This window comes from Lonchura striata, chromosome 1A (assembly GCF_050655825.1).
Source record: "Lonchura striata isolate lonStrDom1 chromosome 1A, ASM5065582v1, whole genome shotgun sequence".
NCBI classification, from domain to species: Eukaryota; Metazoa; Chordata; class Aves; order Passeriformes; family Estrildidae; genus Lonchura; species Lonchura striata.
The window spans coordinates 35,177,428-35,195,043 of record NC_140741.1 but is presented as its reverse complement, the minus strand read 5'-3'; the positions used below and the strand labels follow the sequence as shown (position 1 = coordinate 35,195,043).

Below are 17,616 nucleotides of genomic sequence, written 5' to 3'. Positions count from 1 at the left end.
CTCTATCAGAGTGGGATAGGAGCACTAAAGAGCAGACAGAACATCAGGGCAGCACCAGAGAAAAATATATTTTAGGACTTGTAGTAAAAGGAAAAGCTTGAGTAGAGCCTTAGTTTGAGATCAGTATCTTTTGAATGGGATCCAAGGAAAATATTTTCTTAATTCCCCATAGTGTTTAGGGAAATACATGTCTATTTGATAATTTACATTACTGAGACCAAGGCATGCTTGACACCATCACCATGGACAAGTCCCAGGGATCCTATATGCTGCTAACTTCAATAGTCAAAAAAGTAAAATTACTATATTAACAGCAATCTTAACTGTACAGTATGTTCTCTTACAAAGCTCTAGCTGGTTGAGGGAGAAGGGAGATGTATGTCTGTTTTTTTGCCACCTGTTATGACCACTGATACTGACTCCAAGTGTCTCTATGCACTCTGAATATCACTCCAAACGCATCACTAACTCTCCTCAAGACAAGTTCTTCTGGGATCCTTTTACCTTAACACAGAATGTCTTTCTGTCTCAGTGTAAATAATGGTATTTATTCATTTGAGCATTCATCTGGACAGGCTGGATTGATGTGCCAGGGACAATGGTATGAGGTTCAACAATGTCAAGTCCTGCACTTGGGTCATAACAGCCCAGGCAGCACCACGGGCTGGGGACAGAGTGGCTGTGAAGATGCCTGGTGGAAAAGGACCTGGGAGTCCTGGTCAACAGCAGCTGAACATGGCCCTGCCTCTGCCCAGGTGGCCAGAAGGCTGATTCCATCCTGGCCAGTATCAGCAGTAGTGTGGGCAGTGACTGTCACCCTGCATCAGCACTGATGAGGTCGCACCTGGAATCCAGTGTTCAGTTCTGGGCCCCTCACTGACAGAAAGGCATTGAGGCACCAGAGCATGTCCAGGGAAGGGCAGCAGAGCTGTTGAAGGGGCTGGAGAACAAGTCCTGTGGCACAAGGAGTGGCTGAGGGAGCTGCAGGTGTTTAGCCTGGAGGTGAGGAAGCTCAGGGGGGACCTTATCAATCTTCCTCTCCCAAGAAGACAGAACAAGAGGAAATGGACTCAAATTGTGCCAGGGAGGTTTAGGTTGGATATTAGGAGAAATTTCTTCAGTTAAAGGGTTGCCAGGCCTTGGAAGAGGTTCCCCAGGCAAGTGGCTGAGTCTCCATCCTTAAAGATATTTAGAAGATGTTGCAATTAGGATATGATTTAGTGGTGGACTTGACAGCTCTGGGCTAAAGATTGGATTCAATGATCACAGAGACATTTTTAAATGTAAACAATTCTATGATTCTCCCTTTGATTTTTCTTCCCTGGTCTTCCAATTCCCTAGCTTTTCTTCCCTATTGCCTTGGTAGGAGAAATATGGTCTTGTCACCATCTATGGGGCAGTAAAGACTTTAAAACTTTTTGCACCTCTCATTAACCACAAGCTAGTACTGACAGAGTGCACTGGCAATCCACATTAGGACACAATACAGCCCAGGCCATGCAGGTAGATTTCAACCCCTCAAAGTCTTTGCAAATCACAGTAAGATTTACCTGAGAGGACTGTTAAATGATCCCATTAGTAAAACAGGAAACTGCATATACCAGTACCTTACAATATGGATGTTTGCCTACAATATTTTTTCAAAACTTTACCTGAGCATAATAATATATTTTCTGTACAAAGACTGTACTATTGTTTTCCTGCATCATGACTCTTCAGAAGAGAAAGCAAATAATAAAAAATATTTTTAATTAACTTCCTCCCTATTTTTGTTCCTAATTTATTAACAGGTATTGTAAACCACAAAAGATCTATTTAAAATAAATCGTAAGTTACCTTATCTCCAGGCTGCTGATTCCATTCACTGGATTTGTGTATTTTAATGACAATCTAAGAATAAGAAACAGATTTTTAATGTTAGAGTAGTCAGCTTTAATTAGATCATTGTGACATTTCAATTTGAGGGATATATTGTAAATCAGTAGACAATTACAAAAGTCATATAGCAAAGGTTCAGTACATAGAAAAATATGACTAAATATTTCCAGGGTTTTATTTACCCAAGAGCAGGTGCTTCAAAGTAAAGAAAACAGAGATCATGTTTCATTAATGTACTTCTAGCTGAGTAACCTTGTAACTGGCAATACTCCCCTTCAAGGGAATGAAATTATGGTCTCATTAATGCCAGTGGAGATTTTTGTGATTGTGAGATCAGGCACAGGGAAACCTCTTTGGACCAAATACAAACAAACAAAGAAGTAGGGAACATAAGAAGAAAAAAATCGTGACAATAACAGGCCTTGTCTGAACAGTTTTTGTGGTCTTAATTTTTTCCTCTAAGAATACATTTTTCTAAATTTTTGGATGCTTTAGAAGAAGAAAATTAACACTGATTTTGCACTGTAATATTTCTGAAAATTTTCAAAATTACATATATTATGACATTAAATTTCTTATGCTACTCACGTTGTGTTGCTGTCTGAGCACTCAGAGGCAGAAATATCCACATTCTGTGTTAAAAATGTTGCATTTGTCAAATCTATTAAAACTGAACTGTTGGCTTTGAGGCTAAAATTACTAGCATAGAAAAGGATGCATGTGTAATTTCCAGTGGTTACATTCAGAGGAGGATATGATGAACTTTCTTCTTCTTCAGCAGCCATTAATTGTCGTCTCAATTCTGCCACCACATCAGTTCTTCTAGAATTCTGGAATAAAAACACATTAACGATTCATGCCATTGTAAGAGTCATTTCAGTTGAAAACAGACCTTCACCCTTCTGTACCATGAGCCCCTGTTCTTCCTGAATCCTTAATCAACAACCTCAACAGTTGTTACTGTCTGTCTATTTACCTGGTGGTGTGGAGGCTAATGAAGCAATGTTAACCTCGGTTCCCATGGCCAGGTGTCCACATGTGAAAATAAGCACCACTGATACTAGGCAAATGAATGTAAAACAATATTGGTAGTGTTGCCTTAAGATGGTAGTATTCATTTCTGCTAACAGGTAGAAGAATTTTTTTTCCCAGAAGAAAATACTGAAATAAATTAGCTTTTTTCTGCAATAACATCATGAGAAAATTTCAACTTGCTAGTTCAGTAACACTCTCCCCTTAAGTAACAGTTTTTTTCAGTCTTCATTTTAACAAGCACGAGGGCAGTCTACTTAGCTACAGCAAGCTTATTTTTAGACTTTTCTGAGGGCTTCTGAAAAAAGATCTTTGCTCATTTGGCTGATGTGATGAACATCAGCCTATCTGCTTTTAGGATATTTACAGGAATATTTAGGATATTTCCAGGAATTCCATTTAGTAGGTAATGCTTTTAAAAAATGTGCTTGGGGCATCTTTGGTAAAGCAGCCCCACAGATATCAACAGTTAAAGCAACCTTATCTTATTACACAACAAATTTATTTTGTTCTTATCTTACTCCTCTCTTCTTACTCTATTCATAGCTGGGATATTGCACCTATTTTTGAGTCCTGTGTCAGCTTTACAACTTTGTATACTATAAGTGGCCTCTAGCCTTGTATAACTTTATGGTACAAGAAACGAAAGGCATCACAAGGGTTACAAGGATTACCAGAACTGTAATTATGTGGAGCTATTGCCTAGAACTACTTTCATGGGTTTAAAGACAGTCAAGGACCATTTTCTAGTCTGAAACAGAGATTATAATATCGCTTTATCACCTGCCTGTGGAGAGGAGCCCCAGAAGATTTTGTCACGTGAATGGCTGCTCTGTAAACACTATTGGCCATCTGTTATTTACAGCTTGTCTTTGCAGGTACCTCATTCTATCAGTTAAGCAGAATTGGCTGCATTAAACCCTTTGACTAAATGCTCCAGTGAGGAAGGCAATCTTCCCCTTCCATACATGCATATTTTATTAATTTCTTTTTAATTCAGAGTAGTGCCTTTTCAAATATATCAGAACAAGCATTATTTTAAATGAATACCATGTTCTTTAAAAGAAGAGGGTACAACAAAAGAAAATATTCAGCTTTTGATATAAAACTTTAAATCTTTCCTTAGACTTCCCTGAAATGTAATCATTTTATTTCAAACTGAGAGGAAAAGCTGAAGTCTAAATTATATCCTGTCTAACTATTGACTTTACTATGTGGGGCCCATGTATCATCAAAAGAGGGCTTTAAAAACCACCTGCTAAGAGCTGAAAACAATGATACATTGGATACTGTGACTGCGATAACTTTTGGGATTAGGTCAAAGAACCTTAAAATAAAAAGAAAGCTATTAAAATATAATTATTATTTCTATTGCTCTCTAAGCAGTACTTTGCCATGAGACTCTTACATACAGATTCCCTTGTCTCTCTCAGAAAGCATATGAACCAAGAGAGTGTAAACCTGGAAAGAAGGGCTTTCAGAGGCAAAGAAATCCACTAGTTTGATAGGAATAGGCAGATCCATCAGGTCAATGTATGACTCCAAGGTTGGTGTCAGTGGAAAAAATTTGCATTTGTTGACCATGGGATAATGTACTCAACATGTGGTCCACTGACACTTGACAGGATGCACCAGTCTCAGAGGGGAAGAAGAACTCTAGCCCAGGAGCTAGTGGGGCTTGATGACAAAGCTTTAAATGAGCTTGGAAGGGGGAAAGGAACAAAACCAGGCTGTCCAGTGATGAGCAATGAGATGGTGAGCCAAAACTTGGGAAAATGAGCATTAATGGGATCCCTCAATCTGCTTCCAACTCAGATATTCTGTGATTCAGTGAATTAAGCATGCTTGAAATCAGAGAGGGATATTTAAAAATTTAGTCTTATTTTAGTCTTTAGTCTTTAGGCTGAAAGGAGGATCTCTGAAACAGCCCAGCTTGGGACCCACTGGAGACCTGAGGACAGCAGTCGCTCCTTCCAGGTAACTCCAGTGGGAAGCTGAGAGCCTCCCCACTATGTCCCTGTTTCTCTGTTTAAGGAACATTTTCTTTTTCTTTTGTTGGTTTTTCTTTTTGCTGCACAAACATGAGCTTACCGAATCAAAATCGTTCTCTGATGTCATATATTTCATGCTAAACTATAAATTGCAGGACACTTCCTTGACAAAAGGATTATATTTACACTGAATTACTATAAATCAAATTAGACTATTTAGGAACAATACATTGTGAAAGTGTTGCCAATCATTACACCGTATTTAATTCTCAGTTCAGTGTGCTCCTCTCCTTCACCTAATCTGAACTGAGGGATGTGTGAATCACTGTCTTATTCTCTGAATTTATTAATGGCATTTTTGATCTCAGTCATGCAGTAAACAACAGCAACACCTGATTAAATAAGGTACAGAAAACAAAGAATTTACATTTTCCTATACCACAATGGAATGTTGTAATTACTAACTGAACCTGCAATAGTGGTAGCCTGAACAAACTTCTTCCCTTTGATCTGGTTTTCAAGCCTCGTAATTCAGAATTTCTCTTGAAAACAAGAAAGGAAGCTGATATGGGAGCATTTTGATACACTAACATGCAAATCCTTTTCAAAGCAAACAGACCTTACATCCAAAATTACTTGTTTTTGTTGTTGTTCCACAATTTTGTTGCCTCTTCCAACACAAAGTGGCTAGATACAAGAAAAAAGATTTGGGGCCATTTTATACATTTGAAATCACAAATTAGTTGAAAACAAATATAAATCAAATAATTGCAAACACATATGAGAACAATACAAAATACTGTGAAAATGGAACTTCCACTTGCTGAAATGATGAATAACAATGAACAACATAAACAGATTATATTTTACACTGTTTACAACATGGCATTTTTGAATATCAGTTCAATAGATGCTTGTGTCTTCTGTTTCAATCTTTTATTTTTTGACTTCTTACTACTGTGTTAAAGTGTTCACATAATGAATAAGAAAACTGTCCTGGTGGTGTTTGCTGCTCCTTTTCATTTCTAACAGCATAGACTTATGCTGCTCTTATTGAAAAGGTATTTCTGTATTCTCAAGGAGGGGGGTGAATAGGCAGAAGGGTGTCTTTTTAGGGTCCCTATCTCTTTTTAGTCTGTATCTTAGTTTAGTCCATACATCCATACTACATTGTACACTACAGTGTGTTCTCTGTATATACCTGACTTGGATGGCAAATGGCAATTTTTTCAATTATAGTCATAACCTATTTAAGCCAGTTGTTAGTATTGAAAAATTACATAAGAATCCTAGCTTCTACTAAATAAAAAAAGTGCAGTATTAGAGACACATATTTCTTACTAGCATTGCACAGCATAGCACAAATGAAGAAAAGAACCTTAAAATATTTAGGGAATGTATGTAGAGACAAGTTCAAAATACATTGTAAAAATGAGGACAAAGAATATTTTTGGATCACATTTGATGCCCTAAATCATGAAGTGTAAAGTCCAAGGAAGGGAGGGCAGGTGCTGCAACTGCTACAATAACACAACAAAGACAAATAGCTTTTATCTGAACTGGATTTTGGGTTTGGTAGATGGAACTGCATCCACATATCATGTACCAACTGTAATTCTTTTCACAGGATACTGAAAGAATTGTATGCTTTCATTTTCTCAATTTGCTTTAACAGGGACCATTGAAATCTTTTTTATTTTTGCAAGATGCCCCTTAAAAAAATGACACTAGGAGGGGTACTGCAAATTGGCAGATCATGCTTCTTTCTGGGTTTGGCTGTGGCATATCAGAAGCCTCTCAGCATTCACATCCCAGCCAAGTATCAGCACATTTCAAATGCTATTTCTGAAATTATCATTTCAATATTCCTTCCCACACAAACAGAGCAGTTTTCCTCCATGCTTTCTATGGGATATGGCCTCAAGGTCTCACTATGGATAGCACCACCACGTCTGCTAGTACCTAATTTTCCTGAAGGATAGTGTATCATGAATCTGTGATGCAGGCAATCTCACTGCTAAAGGTCAAAAATTTCAAAGGCAAGCATTTGAAATTGGTATAACTGTAAAAATGTTCTTTGTGGTGTCAAATTTACAAAATCACAAATGCAGCAAACAGAAATATATTTGATTGGACCTTATTCTTTCACCTGTCAGTGGAAGACTGTAGCATAACAGTATTTTAAGCTGTCAAAATCTAGAACATTAAGCAGAGTTACCAAATATCTCTATTTCTGAAAGTTTTTACTGTTTACATTTTTATGATTTCTAACACTTTGGGATTTTGTTTTTTAATTTCCCTCTAGGCTGACTTGTGGCTGCCATAGATCTGGAAGTGTTTAAGGTCAGGGTGGATAGGGCTTAGAGCAACCTGGTCTATTTGAAGGTGTCTCTGCTCATGGCATGGGGATTGGAACTGGGTGATCTTTAGAATCCTTTCCAACCCTATTTTATGTATTTGTACTGCAACTGTAAGCCTAAACAGGACATCAGAATAAATTTCAATGGCATATTGATATTTTTCCCAGAAGAATCCTTGACCTCTGTTTCCCATCTCTGTTATTACTCTGATGAAGCAGGTAAAAAAGAATGCACAGAAATGTGCATTAATTTATTAACAGTGATTATGATCATTTTAGTGCCTTGCATATATGACCAACCTTACTGCCTCACATTAGTATCTAATGGCTTCCCTGTTGAGCCATGGACACTTCTACCAGCAAGCCAAATGGCTTGGCAACTGTGACACTCAGCTTGTACCTGATGCTCTGCATCACTCAGAGATTTTCACAAAAACAAGGCTGGGACATGAATGTTAAAGTCAAAATGCATGTCTTACAGTAAGAAATAATGATCTCACTGTACAACAAAATGTTCTCTTTTATAATTGATAGAACTGCTGTGACTTGTGGAGATTACCCAAGTCATGAGCAAGCACTTCAAGACCTTCTGTTAGAAGAGACAACAAAACTGCAGCATTTACTACGCTGCTCGGTTCAGTGGTCAAATCCATCCATGCATAAACACCCTCTGCACTATCAGCTCACATATTCATGGCTAGATCTGCTTCTTCACAGGCCTGTCCTGTAGCAGCACTGGGATGGATAAAAGATCTCTTGACTGCCATTTACAGAGAATGGAACTACTCTGCCACTGACACTGTGCAGAGACAAGAGAGTTAGCAGGGACCATGCAAGCGACAGAACCCGGAGCAGAGCAAAGTGTTGTGATACAGCACTTGTGAAAACTTCAATTCAATTCCACTTGAAAGGCTTTTAAATCAGACAATGTATGGTACATAAAAGAACATCTGTAAATGCAGTCCCCATTTTCTGAAGAAATGTGTACTTCCTTATTTTCTTGCTACATTTTTCAATTTATTTTTATACCAAACTTTTTCTAAGAAAGAACAGTAATTTTCTACAAAAATATCCTAACTTTAGAAAGTAAAACAGAATATGATTAAGTTGGAATAGCAGATGGAAGGATCTACTACACTTAATTTGCCACCTTAAATTTCAGTTAGGTCAAATAACCCAAACACAATTATTTCAATGAAAACAATGTATTGGCCATCTTCAAAAGTGTAAGCACTTACTTGCCCCTTTTTAGTAAATCAGATTTTGCAAGCAATATACAAAAGAGAGAAAAATATATTAAGAACTTGCCTTGTAAAGCAAAATTAATCCTGAAAGGAATTGACCAGATGTATCATTCAAGAACTATTTGCTGATGCCAATGTCCCCAGGCTGAGCATTCGATTTTGGGCCCTGTTTCAGGCAATTCTGCCACAGAGATAAAAGAAGCTACAGATTTTGCATAATTTTTAGACTGCTAGGGGAATACCCACTTCCAACTGGTTGCTTTCCCCCCTTTCTTATGTCCATATGTAAAATTCCAGTTGCTATGGGAGATGTGAAAAAGGATGGCAGAGTGTCTGCTGCAATAAAATGGAATAGATATGCAGTGAGAGTTGGACAGAGGTTACACAGGGGTCTGGTGGGTTACTTAATTGAAAAATGCAGACAGAAGCCAAAGTGTGTTACTCATAGAGCTGGGAGACTTGCCAGCACTGCTTGTCCCAGATGTAGGCTAGTCACAGGGAAATTAAAAATCTGAAGAACCTTAAAATTTCCCCTTTCTCTACTTAATATTTTGATACCGCAGGACTTTGGAGGACTAATCTGCAAAACTGGCCAATAAATTTAGCCAATTGGATCTTTTGACAGGGAAGTCAAAACAAGCATTTTTTCACAGAAAATCTATTAAAAGGATGTTAAGTTCTACTCTCCTTTCTTGCACTTAATATGGATACAATTTTTCTGACAGTAAGGTGTGGAAGCTAGAAGGTGTATATATATATAAAAGAAATCCACATCAGAAAGTCTAGACAAAGCTAATCTTAGAAATAATATCCATGCACTTTATAAAGCCTCTTCCAAGAGGAAGAGCCTTCCTCTTCCAAGTTTTTCTCAAAACAGACCTTTTCCCAGCAAAACCTAGTTAAATCTTCCAGTTAAAACACCTCAGCCAATGTCATCCACCACAATTTCATAATTTCCTTTATCTCCCACCAATCTTTAGTGCATCAAATAAACCAAAATTAAACCAAAGCATGCAATCTTTCCCAGCAGTTAGGTGGAACTAACACCTCTGTGTGTGCTAGTTATGGATCCTTGTCAGGATGCATTGATATGAAATTTTGGAAAATGGAAATTTATAAGGTGAGGCCTATTAGAAAACAAACACCAACTTCCTTCCACCATTCTTGTGGGATTGCTTTAGCAGCTTGATGCCTATTGCTGTTCTTATGCCATATCCAGGACTCACTGCCAGGTAATGGCAAGCTGGCTGGAGATTTGGTTCAACCACAGTCAGTTTTTCCTTCTGGAAGTTCACATCCTGAGAACTGAGCATCCGAAGCAAGGAATATTTTTAGGGTCATAAGAGAATCATGTATTAGGGAGAAGGAAGAAGTTTTTAACAGCGAGAAAGCACAGCAGAATCCAACATTGGCCTTCCAATAGTTCTGCTCAACATAAGGCAAGAAACCCTCTGTTCTGTTGCAGAATTTTCCAACTGATTTGGTTGAATCCAAGTGATTTGGCTGAAAGTCCCAGAAGAAGATAAATCTAGCTGTTAAAATAACTGAGGTTTAACTTTCATACTGTAGTGCACTAAAAAGTAGAATGTACATCTTCTGATTCATTAAAGATCAATCTAGGAAAACACTCAATCACTTAGTTGAAATAAAAAATCAAATCATAGAATAGTTGCAGTGTTTCAATAAAATTGTAAACATTGAGGTTTTCATAAAACAGAGAAGACAGAACAAGAACAAAATGTGCCATGTAATATCAAATTTGGTGTCAGGCATCACTTTATGTACAGCTTTCAAAATAACTCTTCCATCAACAAATTAAAAAATATGTCTGTGACATTTTGTCAGTAAAGGAATTAACTTCTTCCCTTTTTTCTTGTGTACCAGTGACACCAAGGAATGTGTAATGCAGCAACTCAATACCAGAAGTTCCCGTGTGAGGCTGGAGGGAGCTGCAGGCCTGCATGGGTCACAGCAGTGCTGTGATACTAGCTGGGGTCCCAGAGGAAACAATGACTTGTCAACCTCATGCCGGGCAAATTTGCCTCTTCCCTTCCAGCATTCCAGTAAACAGGGGAACACTGGCAAGTCCCAAAGCTCTCCCAGCACTGCTTCTAGCTCTACTGTACTTTTAATGCTGCTAGCACAGGTGACTGTACAGGGGTCTGACCATACAGGACCATTTCCTAGAAGGATATTAATACCACAGCTTTCTTTAATCAGTCTATTTTCTTAGCTTTCTAAAAAGAAAGATATCATGTATTAGTAGACTGAAATTGGTTTAAATTTAAAGTTGTCATCTAGCAGGAATGGGCAATACAATTCTCAGAAAGAAATAAGCTCTGTGTTTCAATACCAAAACACTGCATTAACATTCCGTTAACCTTTTATCAACATCCTGGCTACTTCTTAGCTTTGTATGCTTAGTGCTCTAATGTACAAACTTTGAAAAAAGACATGCATGCAAATCCAAGTTCACAGATTTTTATGGAAAAGCCTTTGGGATTTAATAAAAGTAACTTTTAGAAAGAACATTTCAATACCCATCCCTAAAGAAAAGATATATTCCTCTGCTAAATCATAAATATGTTTGAAAACTCTGTTAAGAAATTATCATACTTTATCCTAACTTAAGAGGCATGCATGCTGCACTTAGGAATTTAAATGGCTCCATAGTTTGACAGCTGGACTCAGTGATCTTAGAGGTCTTTTCTAACCTCAATGATTCTATGGTTTTGTATACACAATGATTATGTATGAATAATGATGTCCCCTCTTTACTTTTCAAAATGACAGGAAATCATTAGTTGATGGCTTTAAACAGTCTAATATTTCAGGGAAACACATTCAGGGTAAGAGTTCAAAATTAGAAAAAAAACACTTCTGCTTCATGCATAAATATAGCAGATCTAGAAATTCACAACAAAATGTCTTCCTACCACAAAACACTGATGCTCCAAAATCAAAACTTTCTGTTGCATTACATAAAGAAAATATTTTTTTTCAGAAATTTTTATAAAGTGAGAAGAAATACAGAATATGAAATTTCAGTTGAAACTAAAATTAAATAATCCAGGTGTCTTCTAACTAGTCCTAACTGTATTACAGACTGGATGCATTAAAACTTAGGGCTTTGTTATTCTGCCATCAGATCTTACATTTCCCAGAATATGTGATCTGCATTTTACTGATTAAGAGCAAATTTTTATGTCCTGTGTTAGTAAAGCCTGTCTTTGTTCGTCTAACAGCTATTTCTCTAACCACAGACAACAGAGGCTGCAGTACAAAACTATACAGGATACAAATGGTTTTCTCAAGGAATGGGGCATCCCTGTGATTGCGCCAGCTTTTTCTTTTACAAGCTGTAGTTTAATTTCCTAAGGAGGGTAGGAAGACAAGAAATACTGCAGGTAGATATTTAGGCTAAGGCTTGCTCTGACCACATGCAGAGGCCACCCAACCATAGAGCCACACATCTCTCAGCTCCTGGCTTTCAGCCCCAGGTACCTCATGAGGGTGATTCACATACATGGTCATCCTCTGGGCAGACATAATTGTTTCCCACTTCTAACCCTGTGCTTCCCTAAAATGGGAATATGTATCTCGCTGTGAAAAGGATCATGCCAATGGGCTTTGGTGTCAGGAGAAGGCACTGAAGATACAAGTATCTGTGTTCACCAGTAGCAATGAATGGGGAAAGGATTCAGAGCTCCCAGAGACAATTTGCAGATGCTTAATCACAAGGATCTTGAAAATCCAGCCTGTTTCACTGTACTGAAAGTAGGGAAGACTGCACCAAGCTTGAGCTGACATCTACCTGATTTTCAGCTGACATAGTCACTTCTCCTTATGGATTTCCTGGTTGCCAGCAAAACAGTGATTTACATGCAGTAGGCTATTTTATGATGTGGCAATTATTTTCATTTTCAGAAGTGACAGTACTACAACAACCTAATAGGCAAGCATGAGGAGGAAAGTCCATGAGCTTCTTATAGTGGAGCTTTGCTTATTGTGTTGGTTGCCTGTTCTGGCTCTTGGCCTTTAGTTAAATAAGTTACATATTACTTTTCACACTCCTGTTTCAGAGAAATGCTATGTCAATATCCCAAGCTTCTCCTGCCAAGACACAAGACCAGCTAAATTGTGTGAGGGCAAAGGTCCACCTAGATCACAGACAGAGCTCCTGATAGTAACTGGCAGCTGAAATAAGAAAGGGTAAATACAAACAATACTTGTCCTAGGATGTCTTTGAGTTCTGTAATCTTTGGGTTAGAAACCTTCAGGGCTGAAGATTGCATTCAAATCAACACATGTAAATCGGACCTTCTTTCCACCCATCCTTCCTATCTTTCTTCCTTTAGTTTATGTAATCACTGAAATCTGTGTGCTTTTGTCATCCAAAAATAGTTTTTTTTTTTTCTTTAAAGGGTTTTGGTGCCCCTGAATTCCATGTTACAATCTGAGTGGTGATTGTCATGAATATTTTCCAGAGACGAGTAATATTTCCTGTTCAGCCTGTCCACGTAATTTGCGGTTTTATTTATTACTTTCCTCTTGAATTTCCTTCACTTTTCCTAGCTGAAATATTTTAATCTTCTGTCCTTTGGAGATCACAGAATCACAGAATAATGAGGTTGGAAGAGACCTCTAAGATCATCAAGTTCAACATATACCCTAACACCTCAATTAGACTATAGCACCAAGTGCCAAGTCCAGTCTATTTTTAAACACATCCAGAGATGGTGATTCTACCACCTCCCTGGGAAGACAGTTCCAGTACTTTATTATTCTTTTGGTGAATTTTTTTTTCCTAATATCCAACATAAACCTTCCCTGACATAGCTTGAGACTGTGTCCTCTTGTTCTGTCAGTTGCTGCCCGATGGAAGAGACCGACCCTCACCTGTCTACAACCTCCCTTCAGGAAGTTTTAAAGAGCAATAAGGTCACTTCTAGGCCTCCTCTTCTCCAGGCTAAACAACCCCAGTTCCTTCAGCTGCTCCTCACAGGGTTTGTGTCCCAAGCCCCTCTCCAGCCTTGTTGCCTCCTCTGGACACACTCAAGCATCTCAACATCCTTCCCAAACTGAGGGGCCAGAACTGGACACAGCACTCAAGGCGTGCCCTCACCAGTGCTGAGTACAGGGGGAGAATGACCTCCCTGCTCCTGCTGACCACATCATTCCTGATACAGGCCAGGATGTTGTTGGACTTCTTGGCCAGCAAGGCACACTGCTGGCTCATATTCAACTGGCTGTCAATAGGGTGGCCAGAACCACACGCACTGTTCCACTGGCAGACTTGTGCTCAGTAAGCACTTAGTGAACTGATGCTGCTTCACCCTCCTCCTTTCCAACACTCTGCTTGCTATTCATCCTACTGCTGACTGCTGGGATGTTCCAAGAGAACATCCCACGTTTGTACTGCAATTCCTCTTCTGAGAAAGAGCAGCCACTCACTACAGTGTAATCTGCATATTTAAGGTTTTCCTACATGTTATTTTTCTTCAGATGGGTTGTATCTGTCTTTTTATCACTCAGTAATGCAGTGCTGTGAGTGATTTCTCCAACCTGTCAGTACATCAGCAAACTTTGGCATCTTTGGATTTCAGCCCCCTTTTCATACTAATGACTCTGCTGAACAGCACAAGCATCAACATCAATCCCCACAGAGTTCCACTGGCAAATATTCCCCACTGTGAACATGAATCCTTTATTTTTATCCTTTCTTTCCTACTTTTAAAGACTTTACTTCTGCTATCTCTAAAGATTTTACTTTTTTACCCTTTTTACTTTAGAAACACAGTCATTTCTACTTGCACATCCTATGCCTCTTTGACAACACTGAAACTACATTGTATTTTCTTCATAGATCCACATACTTATGACTACAGTTTCAACCATTTTTGTTAGTATGGAAGGTAGGTTTCCTGGAAGCATTTCTCTAGATATATGGAGCCTCTTTTCAAGCACTATATTGCACTTGCAATGAATGCTAAGCTATTTTTTAGTCTTCATATATATTATAAAAATTGTAATTCAAAACTTGTAAATTAGAAATCATGATGACAGCTTGGCAGTTTCTTATTTTAGTTTAAACTTAGGTGAATAATATATGATATTGATGATATGACCCAATGAATTTTATTTATTTATTCTGAACTCTCTTCCATTGCTAACGGAGTAGCAGCAAAATGTTTTGAGGCTCAATGACTATCAAAAAAGTGTTTGAAGTGAGAACTTCTTTATGTTCTACCACAGCAATGATCAGCACAAAGACCATTTGGCTTTACATTGTTACACATTTTTCTGCACTCCTCCTTTTTTATAAGATCCAGTACTCTCTGAAAGAATTCCTGTCTAATGTGTTTTTATGAATAGTTTTTGGGTCTTGTGTACATTATTCCTCTGAATGTGTTTAGGTCTGCCATATGATGCTGCACTAAATTTGCAAGAACTTATATTTATTTTAATTTTATGTATCATACAGGACTATGCTTTTTGAAATGTGACTATTAATAGCCTCACCTCTTTTGCTCTGTTAATTATGACAGTTTGGGATGTTTCCATGTAGGGAGGAAGGTGAGGGGAAAAATGTTTTTTTGGCATATAATTTGACCTTTCAATATGTTGTGTTGAATCAGTTTGTATTCCAGATATAAGCAGTGTCAATCAATATAATTAGTGGAGATTATTGGGCAATTTATCAAATCAGAGATAGATAGATTATTTTAATCCTTATGTTAAAGACATGTCACTTGGATATTGCATTTGGCCTCAGTCTTCAAAGACTGTTCTTAGAATAGGTCTCCAGGATTCTCAGAACATTTATTTTTGCCTCCTGGAATCCAAAATTACTTTAAGACAAAACATCACTCCTTTACAGCTCTATTCTGTCACTCCAATACTATCTTTACCTAGGCATTCTCCTTCCAGAAAGTGTTTAGTATGCCTACCAACATGTCATATAAATATGCTTGTTTACAGTTACACATTCTATTTAATCTATCCTAGTTTACTCTTATTCCTTAATTTCATTCTGCATGATTATGTTTACGACTTCCGCTTATATATGATTGTATCTTTTAGAATCCTCACTGCAATATTTATGCCTGCATCTTACCAATTTATGGTAAATTTTAGTCCTAAGACACAATTCATCCTTACCTACGTGTCCTTCTCCACCATACCTCCTCCACCCCAGTCTTCTTGGTCCTCAGTTTTAAAAGCAAAATAAATACAACTTTCTGATTTCATCTATATGGAACATCTGTACAGGTTTCATCTATGCCTTAAAAACTTAGTATCTGAAAATAACAAAACTGTTTTGATCAGATAAAAATAATAGCTTAATTCCATGCTGTCCTTTACGAGCAGTTAAGTCCATAAACATATATATATATTAAATGCAAGCTAAAGTTGTAAAAATGTTTAAAGTAAATGAATCTTAACTTGCTCTGGTGCAAAGTCTAGAGTTAAAGGTAAAACACTAGTTATTTCTCTGAATTCCCCACTAACACATAGAATGAATCATACAGCATTGCTAACAAGAATCTCTCACATTTTCATCACTCAATTTTGAAACTAATTTGGCTAAATGTATGTTCATCTAGAGTGACAACTAACTGGCTTCAACCTGGCTCAAGCAGTTGTTTTGTAGTTATTTAAAAATACCTCTGTCAGAAAAAATTCTCAAAACTGAGCTTTCTAGAAAATAATCAAATAATGTACATTCTTCATCTACAAATTAAAGTTTATGTTTTATTATAATGGTATTCATTAAGTGGGGATAGAAGACTAAAGGATAAGGAATTCCTTTTTTTTTTCCTTCTTTTAGGCTGGAAGCACCAATGCTTTATCATACTGTGCTAAACTACAGTTGTTCCTTCAAATGTAAAAACAGAAGATTAAATGAATAAGGCAATTCCTGCATTCAAGGATATGTGAGGATATTTAATCTACACCCCAGCTCCTGAAATGGCATTATAAGCATTTTTCTAATGTTTATTCATGGGAAAGCTCACATTATGTAATGTTTGAGTATATTAAATGGTCAAAAGCATTCCATTAGTCAGAAGCTGTGAAGTCAGTCGGGTGGCTGTTGTAGCATTTAGTAACCTCAGAGTGGTAAACTGAATAGTCAACAAAAGAAAGGGGAGCTGGATGTAAGTGGAAGATGCAGCAGAGCAAAATATGATGCATTTTAAAATGTGTTACATGGAAGGCAGAAACAAAGAATACATAACCACAAGCACTTGTCAAAGCAGATGAAAACTTTTCAAACTCCTTCCAGCTGGGGTGCACAACAATAGCACCTGAAGAAATCTCCAAGACACACTTTTTAAGTGTCAAAAGTTACTGCTTGTGTGACAGATTCCAATGTTACTTCTGACTGTAAAAAGTTCTTATAACTCTTGCTTGGCTCTGAGTGGTATCAAAGACTCAACACGCAGAAACACCAACTAGAGCAGACGGCTTGTAGAATGGAGTGCAAAGCTGATGATAACTGAAGCTCTCTGAAAATGTGGAGGCAGTACAGAAAATTTAAACAGCATTTCACAACTCATCTGTAAAAAGTGGAGTCAACAAAATGAGTATCAGCTGGAATGTAGCCATAAATCTCCTTTTAGCAGTATGTGGTCCCTCAGCATTCAATCTCACTGAGAAAAGATAACAACCATAAAACTGTCTTGCAGTTTCAGAAGAAAACTAGTAAAATGTTACAGGGACACCTATGAGTACAGAAGGATGGGGAACTTGATAAAATTTATGATTTGGAGCATATCTGTCTCTAAATCATTGCATCTTTTTTAACCTCTCCAATTACAACAGCAAGGTAAAATTATGCATTACAACCACAAGCCAAAAAGCTAACCAGAAGAAAGCAGAGAGGTGACCACGACCAAACTCCTCAAGAGCACAGAAATGTATATATTCATGAGAACTCCTGATGAAAGAGAACAAGGACTGCAGAGGGGTTTGGTTCTCATGTAGAAAAATAAACTATTAAATTACTTTCAAAGGGAAGCAAAATGTTGGCTAGACACTCCTCATATCTTGAGATAAGTTTCTGTTTTTTAATGTAGAAAAATATGAGAAATGTTGAGTGAGAGTTGTC

General features: G+C 37.6%; 1 protein-coding gene across 1 annotated transcript in view; it reads right to left on the bottom strand.

Moving 5' to 3' along the window:
• The window catches only part of LOC110483495 (V-type proton ATPase subunit S1), a 52,834-nt gene that overhangs the window by 12,148 nt on the left and 23,070 nt on the right, over positions 1–17,616 (bottom strand). Inside the window, exons 7-8 of the mRNA XM_021553452.3 lie at positions 2,467–2,708; positions 1,837–1,890 (exon numbers count right to left, since the gene is read on the bottom strand). Coding sequence (XP_021409127.3) covers positions 1,837–1,890; positions 2,467–2,708 — 296 coding nt within the window. The remainder of the gene's footprint in view (positions 1–1,836; positions 1,891–2,466; positions 2,709–17,616) is intronic.